The 14125-nt window shown below is 45.0% G+C and overlaps 1 protein-coding gene across 1 annotated transcript; it reads left to right on the forward strand.

The window, feature by feature from the left end:
* Positions 1-1825: 1825 nt before the first annotated feature.
* Positions 1826-12286, forward strand: TUBB4B (tubulin beta 4B class IVb). The gene is made up of 4 exons (XM_068248712.1): positions 1826-1959; positions 5697-5805; positions 5895-6005; positions 11079-12286. Exons 1-4 carry the CDS (start codon positions 1903-1905, stop codon positions 12137-12139), a joined length of 1338 nt encoding a protein of 445 aa, XP_068104813.1. The 5' UTR covers positions 1826-1902; the 3' UTR covers positions 12140-12286.
* Positions 12287-14125: the final 1839 nt, after the last annotated feature.

Below are 14125 nucleotides of genomic sequence, written 5' to 3' on the forward strand. Positions count from 1 at the left end.
ATTGCAGTGTATTGCTGTGCGATTCTAACTTACATTATACAATGCACATAGTGTGAATAAGGTGCCACAGAAAAAACGCCAGCCTTATATAAATTAGTAGATAGTAGTAGAAATACATACCTCCCAATTTTTTGAGATGAGAAAGAGGGACCCTTCAGCCACGCCCCTGCCACACCCCTAGTCATGAGGACCATAAAGATTTCATAAGAAAAATGTGTTGTTTTATAACTCTAACGACACTGGTCCTTTTTATCCTGGTTTATTTTCCTTCATATTAACATTTTAAAATTAGAAATATATCAATTTAAAGGATGGGAATAAAGTTCAGAGTCAACCAAACACATTTTTAGTAGAGAAATATATATATTTACATAGAAGGAGGGACAAAGGCTATCATTCATAAAGCATTTCCGCATGCGGAAATGCTTAATACCGGTGACTTTACCGAACACTCTGCAAAATCCCCATTCATAAAGGCTCTTTCCGCATGAAAAGCTGACAGAGCGATACATTTCCGCCTTGTGCGGAGTTTTTCTAGATTTATCTAGAAAAAGTTACAAACACGTCCATTCATAAAGATTAGAGCAAGCGGTATGCAGAAGGAAAATACCGCTTGCTCAAAAGTAGCGCTAGGCGGGCGGATTACGTGTAAATTAATGGGACGGACCTCCCAAGCAGCATCAGACAGAGGAGCGCACGGAGGGAATCGGGCAGCTTTTATCTTTTCGCATGTCTTCCGCCACGCTGCCGCCAGCTTCCTCCAGAAAACCTCCGCACTTCTACCGCAACAGGCAACTTCTTTATGAATGACCACCCAGAAGTCTTAAGTACCGGTTGCGGAGAAGAACGGTGTTTTCCCGCACTACCAACTGCACCTTTATGAAGGATAGCCAAAGTCCTGAAAGAGGGACAAACGAGGAGGAAAGAGGGACTGTCCCTCCGAAAGAGGGACAGTTGGGAGCTATGGAAATAATACTAATAACAGGGTTGAAATAGAAAAATGTACATATTTATAATTGAATGACCTAAAAATGGTTAATGTACCACAAATCTTTATTGGAAAGGCTATGGCCTATAACCAGAGCAGAGGAAACCATGGCCACAGCTTGTTTATGGGTTATAACAGAACGTAACCAGGATACACACAACATGGCTAGGCCTGGCGTAACCCTGTGTCTTGTATATCACTGCGCACAGTTACTAGCGTAAAGACGTCTGTGTATAGCTCTGAGGGAAAGGCCAGAGGACCCCGACTAGCGCCCTCTACGTAGCCTCGAATCTCTAGTACATCACTGCGTCCAGTCACTAACGTAAACATGTCTGTGAATAGTCATAGGTCATAGATAGGCATACCAGCCAACCGGCCTCAGCGTAGCCCCGCGCGTATTACATATCAATGCTCTCCGCTACTAGCGCAAAGACGTCTGTGTATAGCTCTGGAATGCGCCTTGACAACCGACCTTAACGTAACTTCTCCTGGCTGCTACAGCTTTGCGCTCTGACAGCAGCGTAAAAACGTCTGTGAATAGCTGCGGCCTTCGGTTGACTTGGCGCCTGGCGAACGCTGCGGCGGTTACTCGGACGCTATGAGGAATCCCGCCCCTGTCAGAGGCCAATCAGGAGAGCAGTCAATCATTTGAAAGGAACCAGTCCTCTCGCGGTCCTGCCTGGGGACAGGCAGCCAATCGGCAACTGCGTACGTTTGACAGGCAGGTCATTGGAACAATAGCGGCTCTGCCTTTCCACCCGCCTCCTCCCTGCTGACCAATAGGAGCGAGCCATCCGTTGCTATTGGCTTCGGCTTCTATATAAGCGGTGGAGCACGGCGGTTGGGACAGTTTTTCTCGCAGGCAGAAGGCTGGTGTGTAACAGAAGCCGTACAGAGACACCTAATCCGGCAACATGAGAGAAATCGTACATCTGCAGGCTGGACAGTGCGGCAACCAGATCGGGGCCAAGGTGAGACTTCAGGCTGTCTTCAGAGCTGGTCGTTCGATCTCTGCATGTCCCCATCCTATAGGCATACACTAGAAATGGGAGATGAGAGAGAACAGAATTGAACTTAAAGGGAACCTTAACCGGCGGGGGAAAAAAAAAATCACTTACCTGGGGGCTTTCCCAAGCCTCCTGCAGCCGTCCGGTGCCCGCGCCGGTCCTTCGGTGCCCTCCGGTCTCCCTCCGCCGCTAAGTTTTGTTTTTGGACGACTGCCAGTTGTCCTTGGGCCTCTTCCGCATTCCTTGTCGTAAACTGCAGTAAAGCGTGTCCGCATGACGCCAAACGTGTCATGTGCATGACGCCAAACGCGTCATGCGGACGCGCTTTACTGCAGTTTACGACTAGGAATGCGGAAGTGGCCCGAGGACGACTGGCAGTTGTCCGAAAACGAAACTTAGTGGCGGAGGGAGACTGGAGGGCACCGAAGGACCGGCGCGGGCACCGGACAGCTGCAGGAGGCTTGGGAAAGCCCCCAGGTAAGTGAATTTATTTTTCCTCGCCAGTTAAGGTTCCCTTTAAGCTGGCCACTAACGGTCCAATTTCTAGTGAAAAATTGTTTGAGCGATCAGAAATTCTGATTGGATTGGTTGTAAATAATCTTCATTGGTGGACACAATTGATTATGAATGAGTGAAAAAAATGTTGCCCGAATGAATTTTTGTTGAATGAAAATTTGGATTTTCTTGGTGGTTGTGATAGGAAGCAATGATTGGTTAGTTGATGGTGTAGTGAACGATTTTTTTCGTCTGATCAGAATTTCTGATCACTTGGTTTTTTGTTTTTTTTTGTTTGTTTTTGCTAGAAATTGGACCGTTTGTGGCCAGCTTAAATCCCAATCAGTAGCTGATACCCTCTTTTTACATGAGAAATCTATTCCTTTTCTCTAATATATCAGGGGGTCTGTATGGCTTGATATTGTGGTGATACCCCGCTCACAGTGTGATGTTAGGACCATGGTCCTGGCAGTTTCCTGTCTGTGAACCTCGTTGTATTGTGGGAAATAACAGCTGGGTCCAACTGCCCAAAAAAAAGCAAGCAACATCTCCTTCCACTGGCATCACCTGCCAGCATGTAAATCAGGGAGAGGAAAGATTTTACAATGGGCAAACACTGACTAAATTATTTATACATAATTATTGAAAAAATGAAGCACTTTTTTTTTGTACATTTTCACTGGAGTTCCTCTTTAAAGGCTACCCCTTAGTGAAAAGTTTGATCTGCTGTCCCTCTGCTAGTTCATCACTCACGAGGCTTTCATTGTACTTTTGTATTTTAAAAAAAAGTCAGACCTGTCACTTTTTGGTGTGACTGCAATGCTGGGTGCACACAATTCAATTTCCTATGTGATGGGAATTGAATGCTGCTTTCTAATGCCGCCTGCGCACCATGCAACTTCCTGTCAGATGGGTCGTATTGGTGATTTCCAACAGGTCTAATGTACTGTGCTGCATATGAAATTTTTTATTTGCAATTAGCTTGTGTGTTTCTTCAATACCTGCTGCTGAAAATGCCTCTGTTTTAATGATGCAGATGGCAGTGTTTGGGTATCGCAAGCTTGGGGAAAGGCTGGTGATGGGGCAAAGCTGCTCACTGTTTGTCTGAACCTTGTATCAGAACCAAGTGCTATTTTGGGTATGGCAGTATAGACAGCCCCCCCTTTCTTACAGATGAGTAAAGGTGCCCATACACTCGTCAGATTGGCAGCAGATAGATAAGAAATGCATCTGATGGTCTATCTGATGCGTTTTTAGAACATTTTTTACCAGGATAGAATTCCAACAGATTTCAGTTTGAAATCTATTGAAATTCGATCTGATGGCATTTTTTTGCCATCAGATTTCCATTAAGGCCAATGCAAACTGATAAGCAATCTCTTCAGATCGACCTATTATTTTCCACCCTGCAAGTTCGATGGAAATCCATCGAAATCGGCCATCGATCGGTCGATTGGCCAACCGATTTGCAATCTATCGGTCGGCCAGAAAATCGGCTGAGTGTATGGGCTGCTTTAGTGTTCATACATAGTTGTCTACCTGTACAAAATGTACAGTAACATTTATAATTTACTGTAAGTATTTTAAAACCATAGTGAAGCTAACAAGGTTGTCCAAGGAAGTAATTTATCTGCTTGTCACTATGTAACACATTAGAATTACACACAACTTATAAAACCGCCTCCCAAAACAGAACCTGTTAGTAAGTAGCTGATTGCCCTGCACTGAGCCAGTGTAGTGAATTCAAGGTGTTCATAATCTCCCAAATCCCATGCAAGTCTGTTTTGTGACTTTTTTGTTTTGTTTTGTTATGAAGGTGAATGACCCAGGTAGTGTTTCAGCTGTCTGGCTGTACAGACCACCTCAGCTGGCGTACACTAATCAATGGTGGTGATATTGCACCTTGCAACTGGTGGTGCAACTATATACAGTAGTAAAACCACTTGTTGTCATTTTGATGTGTTGCCATGCCCATTTTGTCCAGGGGGGGGCACAAAACTTTCTTTGTCCCCGGGTGCTGAAAACCCTAGCTGTGCCTCTGGGAGGGTTGTCAAAGCAAACCTGAAGTATATTTAAAGTAAAAACTGATAGAGGGGAGGCTCTTGGTCCTAGAGCATTCCTGTTCCTCTCCTGATCCACTCGTTGCAGCGCTGTCGCCACATTTGTATCCCCCACCGTGAGTGCTGCCAAAAATGGGCGGCTTTGTAGTGCACATGCGAAAGAGCTTGCTTGCACATGTGCACTATGGAGCCACCCGTCTTCGGGAGCACTCAGGATTGCGAAGTCTCGAGTGGGCAAAGGGCAGTTTCCAATCCATTGGTCAGACTAACGGGGGAACCAGCACTGGAACAAGGGGACAGAGGAGTGGGAAGGAAGGCTCTATGACCCAGAGCCTTCTCCCACCTTAAGGAAGTATCTGTTTCATTTCAAATACGATACAGGTACACTTATAGAGCCCAGTGTGTTAACCATTTGAGAACTGCAGTGTTAACCCCCCCCCCCCCCTAAAGACCTGGCCTCTTTATTGTTGGCCACTGCAGCTTTAAGGCAAAGCTGCAAGGCCGCACAGCACACAAGGGATCCCCCCCCCCCTTTTCTCCTGTGTGTTTAATTTTTAATGTTTCTTTTATTTATATTCCCCTGCTCCCTCCCTCTGCCAGCCAATCAGGGTGAGCAGCTGTCATAGGCTTCAGCCTATGACAGCCGATCACTCCCCAGTGTCACACTGCTGTCCCCAGTACAGCGCTACTGCCAATCGCAGCGCTGTACATGCAGTCTCTGAGCGGCTTTTTTTCTGACTTCAGTCAGAAACCTCTGGTCTGCATGTTTGTTTGGGGGTCTATGGCTAAAAGTATCAAAGGTAGAGAGGTTCAGCAAGACAGCCAATCTGCTTTTTTTTTTTTTTTTTTTTTGTGTGTGGTATCTCCTTTCTACCTCTAACTCTGAGATGGGTGATGGGGGTTCTTCGTTGGGAAGGAGCTTCAACATCAGTCTTGGACTATTATCCCTCCTGTTATCAGGAGCCCAGCCCCTCTACCTTCCACCTCCTGGGTATACCGGAGAGGACCCATCTATTTGCAGATTGGTTTTAAGTACAGTTGTTCATAAAGTGATCTTGGGTTTTTAGGATTCAAAATAAAACCTAGGATAATGGTGTCTGTTACTGTGGGAGTTTTGCATTAATGTATTCATCTTTTTTTTCCTAGTTCTGGGAAGTGATCAGTGATGAGCATGGCATTGACCCGACTGGTACCTACCACGGTGACAGTGACCTCCAGCTGGAAAGGATAAACGTGTATTACAATGAAGCAACAGGTCAGTAGTACACTTCCTAGTAGTAGTAGGTCAGTAATCAGTACTGTTTGTTGCCTTGGACATGGCTTACATTGTCCTTCTACTTTCAGGTGGCAAATATGTCCCTCGGGCGGTCCTGGTGGATTTGGAGCCCGGCACAATGGACTCTGTGCGGTCCGGCCCTTTCGGACAAATCTTCAGACCAGACAACTTTGTTTTTGGTAATTGGAGCTTATAGATTTTACTAATGTTGGGTGGGGTGCCAATAGTATTTGAGACCTGCAGAGCAACAAGGTCAGTGGTAGGCAGTGTGACCTTAATTTGCATAGGTGGGAAGCACTCATTAGAAATATAAAATAATGAAAAGCCTTTGGCCTTGTTTATAATGGCTTTTACCGCATCTAGTAAGACTTGAGATGCTTGAGCCCTTGTAAATGCCAGCATTGTCATGGTAATGTGTAATTACATGCTGATATTTATAAGTGGTGGTTTTCTGTGTTTTTATGAATGTGCCATTGTTAGTATTAGCATGTGTATAGTGCTGACTAGGGACAATCAATCATATGCAAATATTTCCCAATTTCATGCAGGATTAGGTAAATTTTTTTTATGCAAATACATGCAACTTGAAAAAATAGACTAATCCATTTAACCTTGGTGGGACTTGATTGGTCCACTTTCAATGTGCATAGATATGCATAAAAATGTGCATGACCTCTGAAATATTCATCTCATTGATCATCCCTAGTGCTGACAAATCTTCTGCAGCGCTTTACTTTACAGCCATTCCCAGGACTTGGCAATACAAACTGCTCCGACTGCATGCTATGGAATACGACTGCTATACAGTACAATCCCTCTATAATAAACTCCAAGGGACCAGGATGAGCAGTTTACTATATCAGAATTTTTCGTACGTTGTATATTTATACAGACACATTTGCTGAGGCCTGAGTTTACTGTATCCAGAGGATTGATAGATTGGTTTACTAGAACAAGATTCTACTGTAGTTCAAAATATTTTAAAATGGGATCCTGAAAAGAACACTTTCTTTACTGGTTTTTAGCTCCTTTTTTTTTAGAATACTTGCATATCGCCTCCAGTTTGTATAGCCACTACTCTGCATTTACTGATGAGAGGAAATGTGTGCTGTAGACTTGGCTCATGTTCCTGAGCTTCCACTTCACTTTTATCTCTGCAGCTTTTGTTGGTGCTGCAGCTTACAATGCGAATAGGCCATGTCATTCCCTAATGTAAATGGTCACAAGTCGGCAATGTTCCAGATCAGCCCCTCAGTTATAAATGGCAATGCACAAATATTTGCTTCCAATCTCTGCAAGAGCTGAAATGACTAATGGAAGTAGACTGCAGCATCCAGACTTTTTCCCTCAACGCATACTTAATAGGAACTCCAGTGAAAATAACGTAATTAGTCTGAAGCGAGAATAAATCTTGCTTCAGACCTCATAGATAGCAGGGGCATGTGTGCCCCTGCTAAACCGCCGCTATCCCGTGGCTTAACGGGGGTCCCTTCACCCCCAAATCCTCTCCGTAATGCGGGGAACGCTTCCTGGTTAGGGCAGGGCTAACCGCCGCAGCCCTGCCCAACGTGCATCTGTCAGCGCGTATCTCTGCCTCTCCCCGCCCCTCTCAGTCTTCCTTCACTGAGAGGGGCGGGGGAGAGACGGCGATGCGCCGCTGACAGACGCGACTGGAGGCAGGGCTGCAGCAGTTAGCCCTGCCTCCAGGAACGACCAAGTCTGCGACCAAGTGTCGCAGTGGAGGGTTTGGGGGTGAAGGGACCCCCGTTTAGCGGCGCTGTAGTGGCGGTTTAGCAGGGGCACACATGCCCCTGCTAACTATGAGCTCTGAAGCGAGATTTATTCTCGCTTCAGAGTCTCTAACTAGTTTTTTTTTTTTTAGTTTTTTTTTTATTCCTCATGCCCTCTGGCTCTCATCTGGTACAGACGCAGAAGTTGCATCGCATACTAATTTAGCCTTGATTGGCTGAAGTATCTGTCTGTTTCCCCTCCCACACCTCTGATTGGCCAATTAATTCTGGCAGCTGCTAGGGTGCAGGAAGGGGGGCCAGAAGCTGTCCTCAGCCCCATCCTGTAGTGTGCTATGTCCTCCCCTTCTCTGCGCTCCTGCTGCATCTGTCTTCCCTGCATGCCCCCTTTGGCATCCCCTCTCCTCCCTGCACTATTACCAGGGCTGTGGAGTCGGAGTCGGGCAATTTTGGGTGCTCGGAGTCGGGAAAAAATGCACCGACTCCTAATGAATTTGTAACTGTAATTAAAATAGAAAATATGATAAAATGTTCTATTTCTCAGATAATAGTCATTAAAAATAATGTATATATACAGTAATAGCTGTGCTTAGTCCACAAAAATGAAATAAACCAATCAAAATTAGTTACTTGTGCTGCTTCAATAAAGCAGTCCCTGTGTTTTTAAGGTCAGATATACACATCTGATTGTGACTGTATATATGATGTGTACACAGGAATCTCATACACACACACACACACACACACACACACACACACACACACACACACACACACACACACACACACACACACACACACACACACACACACACACACACACACACACACACACACACACACACACACACACACACACACACACACACACACACACACACACACACACACACACACACACACACACACACACACACACACACACACACACACACACACACATCTATGCTGTAAGAATAAAGCCTGATGTGTAGCCGTGTCACTAATAGAGATGGTCAACGAGATGGAAATAATTCTGCATTGATGCTGATTTATGCAAATGTATGCACTCCCTTTGCTGATGAAATCAAATAATTTGAGATGTTAAAATTTGGTTTGGTGACTACAAATTAAAGGGTAACTGAGACGGATGAAAAGTAGTTTTATACATACCTGGGGCTTCCTCCAGCCCCCTTCAGGCTAATCAGTCCCTCGCTGTCCTCCACCACCCGGATCTTCTGCTATGAGTCCTGGTACTTCAGCCAGTCAGCGCTGTCCGGCCGCATGCCGCTCCCACAGCCAGGAACATTCTGCACCTGCGCAATAGTGCTGCACAGGTGTAGTATGCTCCTGGTGGCGGAGTGTGTGCATACGCGCTACGCCCGACTGGCTCAAGTACCAGGACTCATAGCAGAAGATCCAGGTGGCGGAGGAGGATAACGAGGGACTGATTATCCTGAAGGCGGCTGGAGGAAGCACCAGGTATGTATAAAACTTTAATTTCATCTGTCTCAGGTTTACTTTGTTACACAGTAGTACTATACTCTACATATGCACTCCCCACAGAGCTGCAGGGAATCCACTGAGAATGCTGTGCACATTGAACACAGAGGTGTTGTCTGTTTACAATCTCCTCATTCCCCTGCAGAGTACCTGCACATCATTCTTACATGTACCCAGACTTACATTGCCTAGGGCCTGATAGATGTTCTTTGTTCTGGTTTGTACCTTTTACAAGTACTCTTACCAAGGACTAGTTTTAGTCTAAAGGGAATAAATATAGTAGTCTACATATCCTTCTCACTTCAGTTGTCTTGTAAAATTCCTAAGCGTTGGCAGTTAAGAGACGAATTTCATGTTACATACTTTTAATCAACAAAATTGTAATATGCAAATTAGAGTCAGAGTTGAGGAGTCGGTGGAATCCTAAACTGAGGAGTCGGAGTCGGTGGATTTTTGGACCGACTCCACAGCCCTGACTATTACAGAGCGGGGAGGGATAAAAGCAGTGCACACACTATCCTACTAATGGTTCCAGGTGCTGGAGTTCCAGTCTATACTCTGCACTACCGCCGGTGGTATTGCAGAGATTAGATGGGAACTCCAGAAGAACCATTAGTTGGATAGTGTCTGTGCTGCCTTTATCCCTCCCCACTCTGTAATAGTGAGGGGATGCCAGGGGGAATGCTTTAGCCTATGGGATCCAAGATGGCCCCTACTAGGAACAGAATTCTCTGGATTTTGTAAATGTTGTAAAATCTGACAACGTGGACAGCACAATAAATCTGTTATGTAATGATCTAATGTCTTCGGGTTTTTTGGGGTTTTTTTTTTTTTTTGTCCTTGTATGGCATACAGTTTCTCTTTAAAATGTTGTAGATATACATGTGAATGCACCTTTAGCACCAATTATAATGACTTGATTGTGACTCATAAATGGACACAAGTGCTGTTCAGACACTTTGCAAGGCTATAGCCAAGCAGCCCATATTATGGGCTACTTAGTGCACAACAGACCATCATTTGGTGGGGAGAAATATTTTCTATCACTGTTCAAAGATCTGGGATTTTTATCTGTACACACTAGATTCTTGCTGGAGACTGCCCCAAACTGGGCCTCACCCCACTTTGTCCACCACAAAGGGTACTGTACTGATAATTTGGATCAAGTCTGCTGGCAGAACATGACTGTACTCTTGCTGGACTTGGCTGAGATGCATTTGAGCCTACCCCTAAGGTAGGTTCATAAATCCTGTGGGCTTTTGGGGTGGGCAGCTTACATTTGCTCCATGCCTTAATCTACTGTCCCTGTGCTGAAGAACCAGAGATTGAAATGCCTGCAGTGATGCAGCAGCTGGAGGTCAGCATCACTGTGGGTACTTCCTGTCCTGCAGAAGTACGGGTTGGACCGCAGATGGGAGTTGCAGCAGATTTATGCCTGTTTGATATACTCTGGATGGGTTTGCCAGCACAGACATCAAACTGATAAATGCCATGACTGCTTTGGCCTTCAGTTATCTGTCCATCCCAGTGGTATTATGTATTTATATAGTGCCAACATCTTCCACAGCACTGTACAGTGTATAGTCTTTTCACTAACTGTCAGAGCTCATAATCTAGTCCCTTTCATAGTCCTATGTCTATATCGTGTAGTGTATGTTGTAGTCTAGGGCCAATTTAGGGGGAAGCCAATGAACTTATCTGTGTTTTTGGGATGTGGAAGGAAACCAGAGTGCCCAGAGGAAACCCACACACGGGGAGAACATACAAACTCCTTGCAGATCTTGACCTGGCTGGGATTCGAACCAGGAACCCAGCACTGTAAGGCGAGAGCGCTAACCACTAGGCCACCGTGCTGCCCGGAGATGTAGTACATTTATGTGGAGTTTTAAGTTTGAGTTTTAACTGACACAGTACTTCAGCTATGCTCTCCTTGATGCAGGGAAAGTTTGGAATGCCCATACTTAAGTTTGGTTCTTTGCTGTTTGCAAGTAGCTGATGGTTTTTGTTAACTTTACATTGCAGGTCAGAGCGGTGCCGGCAACAACTGGGCGAAGGGTCACTACACAGAAGGAGCAGAACTGGTTGACTCAGTGTTGGACGTAGTAAGGAAGGAAGCAGAAAGCTGTGACTGTCTCCAGGGCTTCCAGCTCACACACTCTCTGGGTGGTGGGACTGGCTCTGGTATGGGAACCCTCCTAATCAGCAAGATCAGAGAAGAGTACCCAGACAGGATCATGAACACTTTCAGCGTTGTGCCCTCCCCCAAAGTATCTGACACTGTAGTAGAGCCATACAATGCCACCCTATCTGTGCACCAGCTTGTAGAGAACACAGATGAGACCTACTGCATAGACAATGAAGCCCTGTATGACATCTGCTTCAGAACCCTGAAACTCACCACCCCCACCTATGGTGACCTGAACCATCTGGTATCAGCCACCATGAGTGGTGTCACCACCTGCCTGCGCTTCCCTGGCCAGCTGAACGCCGACCTGCGTAAACTGGCCGTCAACATGGTACCCTTCCCCCGTCTGCACTTCTTCATGCCTGGCTTTGCCCCACTCACCAGCCGAGGCAGCCAGCAGTACCGTGCCTTAACAGTCCCTGAGCTGACTCAGCAGATGTTTGATGCCAAGAACATGATGGCCGCCTGCGACCCACGTCACGGCCGCTATCTCACTGTAGCTGCTGTGTTCAGGGGCCGCATGTCCATGAAGGAGGTGGATGAGCAGATGCTGAATGTCCAGAACAAGAACAGCAGCTATTTTGTAGAATGGATCCCCAACAACGTGAAGACTGCAGTCTGTGACATTCCACCACGTGGCCTGAAGATGTCTGCTACCTTCATCGGTAACAGCACAGCCATCCAGGAGCTGTTCAAGCGCATCTCTGAGCAGTTCACAGCCATGTTCCGTAGGAAGGCCTTCTTGCATTGGTACACTGGGGAGGGCATGGATGAGATGGAGTTCACTGAGGCAGAGAGCAACATGAACGACTTGGTGTCAGAGTACCAGCAGTACCAAGATGCTACAGCAGAGGAAGAGGGAGAATTTGAGGAAGAGGCAGAGGAAGAAAATGCATAAACCTGACCTGTTCTAACCCCTGTAAATTATTTTCTATGCTGCTCTTCTCTAGTTTCTTCATGTCCATGTTTGTCTCTTGGCCTTTTTCCACCATTCCTCTCTAAAAGCTGTACAAAAGACTCCATTAAATAAGTTTTCATAAATTTCTGACACTGTGTGCCTAACTAATTTGATTGGCAGGCCAGATATATATTGTAGGATGGGAGTGATGGATGGAATCTGTGAAAATTTTAGATGGCTTCATTGACTGCATTTGTGGAAACTAGACTTGGGAGCCAGGTGCCTCTTTAAAGAGGAACTATCGCAAAAATATTAAAATTTAAAATTCGTACAAATAAAAACATCTCTATCAGAGTAAAATGAGCCATAAATTACTTTTCTCCTGTGTTGTCACTGTATGAAGTAGAAATCTGACATTACCGACAGGTTTTGGGCTAGTCCATCTCTTCATGGGGGATTCTCAAGCTACGTACACACACGCGTCAATCGTTCGTTGTCAACGATGAACAAACTCTTAATTGACGAAAGAACAACCTAAGTAAAGTTAGTTTTAAAAGGTGGCCTTTATTCTTTATAAAGGCAATCCCTGAAAATGATTTGTACAAGGATGCTGGCCAGCCTCCCTGCTTGCTGCACACTATTTTGGCAGTTGGACAGAGCAACTGCCATTCACTAAGTGCCTCTAAAAATAGAGGAACCCCCCCCCCATAAGATGGGCTAGTCCAGAATCTGTCGGTAACATCAGATTTCTACTTTAAGACAGCAACATAGGAGAAAAGTAATTTATGGCTCATTTTACTCTGGGAGAAATGTACTTATATGTTAAATTAAGATTTTTGCGACAGTTCCTCCAGGACATCTGAACTGAGTGATATGGGGTGACCCTATTTCCTTTTTAAACAAAACTAGTTGTTGAACCATTGCCTGCTGATGCCTTTTAGGGCCTGTATATTTAATCAAAATTTGACTTGTGATTTTTGTGTTTGCAATAAGACTTTTTTTTTTCTGAGGTTTTTTTACCTGGTTACCTGATTGTGTACAAACGCATGCATTGTGGTGGTTGTTTTTTTTCACAGGGCTGTTGAGTCTGTACAACAATCCTGACTCATTTTATGAAATCTCTGACTCCAAAGCCCTGGTGTTTCAAGTGCAGAGCTTGAAAGTGCAGCAGTCATTGCAGGTTTTTTTTTTTTTTTTTTTTCTTCTAAACTCATCACACCATGGTTTTTCAAAAGGCCTTGCAATTTAAAAAGCATGTGATTTAAAAATGCAACATAGCCAGTGTATACGGGCCCTTAGTACTCTTAGCCATAGACCCTGAGCAAGCATGCAGATTGTGTAGAGTAACCACATGCTTGTTTCAGGTGTGATCCAGATACTACTGCACTCAAAGATCAGCAGGAACACTTGGTAATTGGTACTGTTTTTTAAATTGGAATAAATATGGCCATCTCCATAGTCCTCAATTCAGGTATACTTTAATTGGATACCTTGGAAGTGTCCAGCTTTGCCACAGAACTTCTAGTCAGCTGTGAAGTCTTTCAACACAACCTGAAACTCTCTAGTCTGGCCCCATAAAGCTGTGTTTCCATAGGAAGGATAAGGTGGGCAGATCAGTGCTTTTTGGCGCTGCTAGATTTGGGTGCAGCTGGCGCCACCATAGACTACAAAAGGGATCACAACTGAGCAGCGCTCAGTGAGTAATGTCAGTGCCTTCAGAAGACTGAGCCAAGGTTGCTTAAAGAGAATCTGTATTGTTAAAATCGCACAAAAGTAAACCTACCAGTGCGTTAGGGGACATCTCCTATTACCCTCTGACACAATTTCGCCACTTCTTGCCGCATTAAAAGTGGTTAAAAACCGTTTTAAAAAGTTTGTTTATAAACAAAATGGCCACCAAAACAGGAAGTAGGTTGATGTACAGTATGTCCACACATAGAAAATACATCCATACACAAGCAGGCTGTATACAGCCTTCCTTTTTGA

Source organism: Hyperolius riggenbachi, chromosome 8, assembly GCF_040937935.1.
Source record: "Hyperolius riggenbachi isolate aHypRig1 chromosome 8, aHypRig1.pri, whole genome shotgun sequence".
Lineage (NCBI taxonomy): Eukaryota > Metazoa > Chordata > Amphibia > Anura > Hyperoliidae > Hyperolius > Hyperolius riggenbachi.

Excerpts from the sequence above, each read along its gene's own strand:
- TUBB4B (XM_068248712.1), top strand. The coding sequence starts at position 1,903 with ATGAGAGAAATCGTACATCTGCAGGCTGGACAGTGCGGCAACCAGATC. Across the intron at positions 1,960-5,696 it reads GCAACCAGATCGGGGCCAAG|TTCTGGGAAGTGATCAGTGA; the intron begins GTGAGACTTCAG and ends TTTTTTTCCTAG. Across the intron at positions 6,006-11,078 it reads ACCAGACAACTTTGTTTTTG|GTCAGAGCGGTGCCGGCAAC; the intron begins GTAATTGGAGCT and ends TTTACATTGCAG.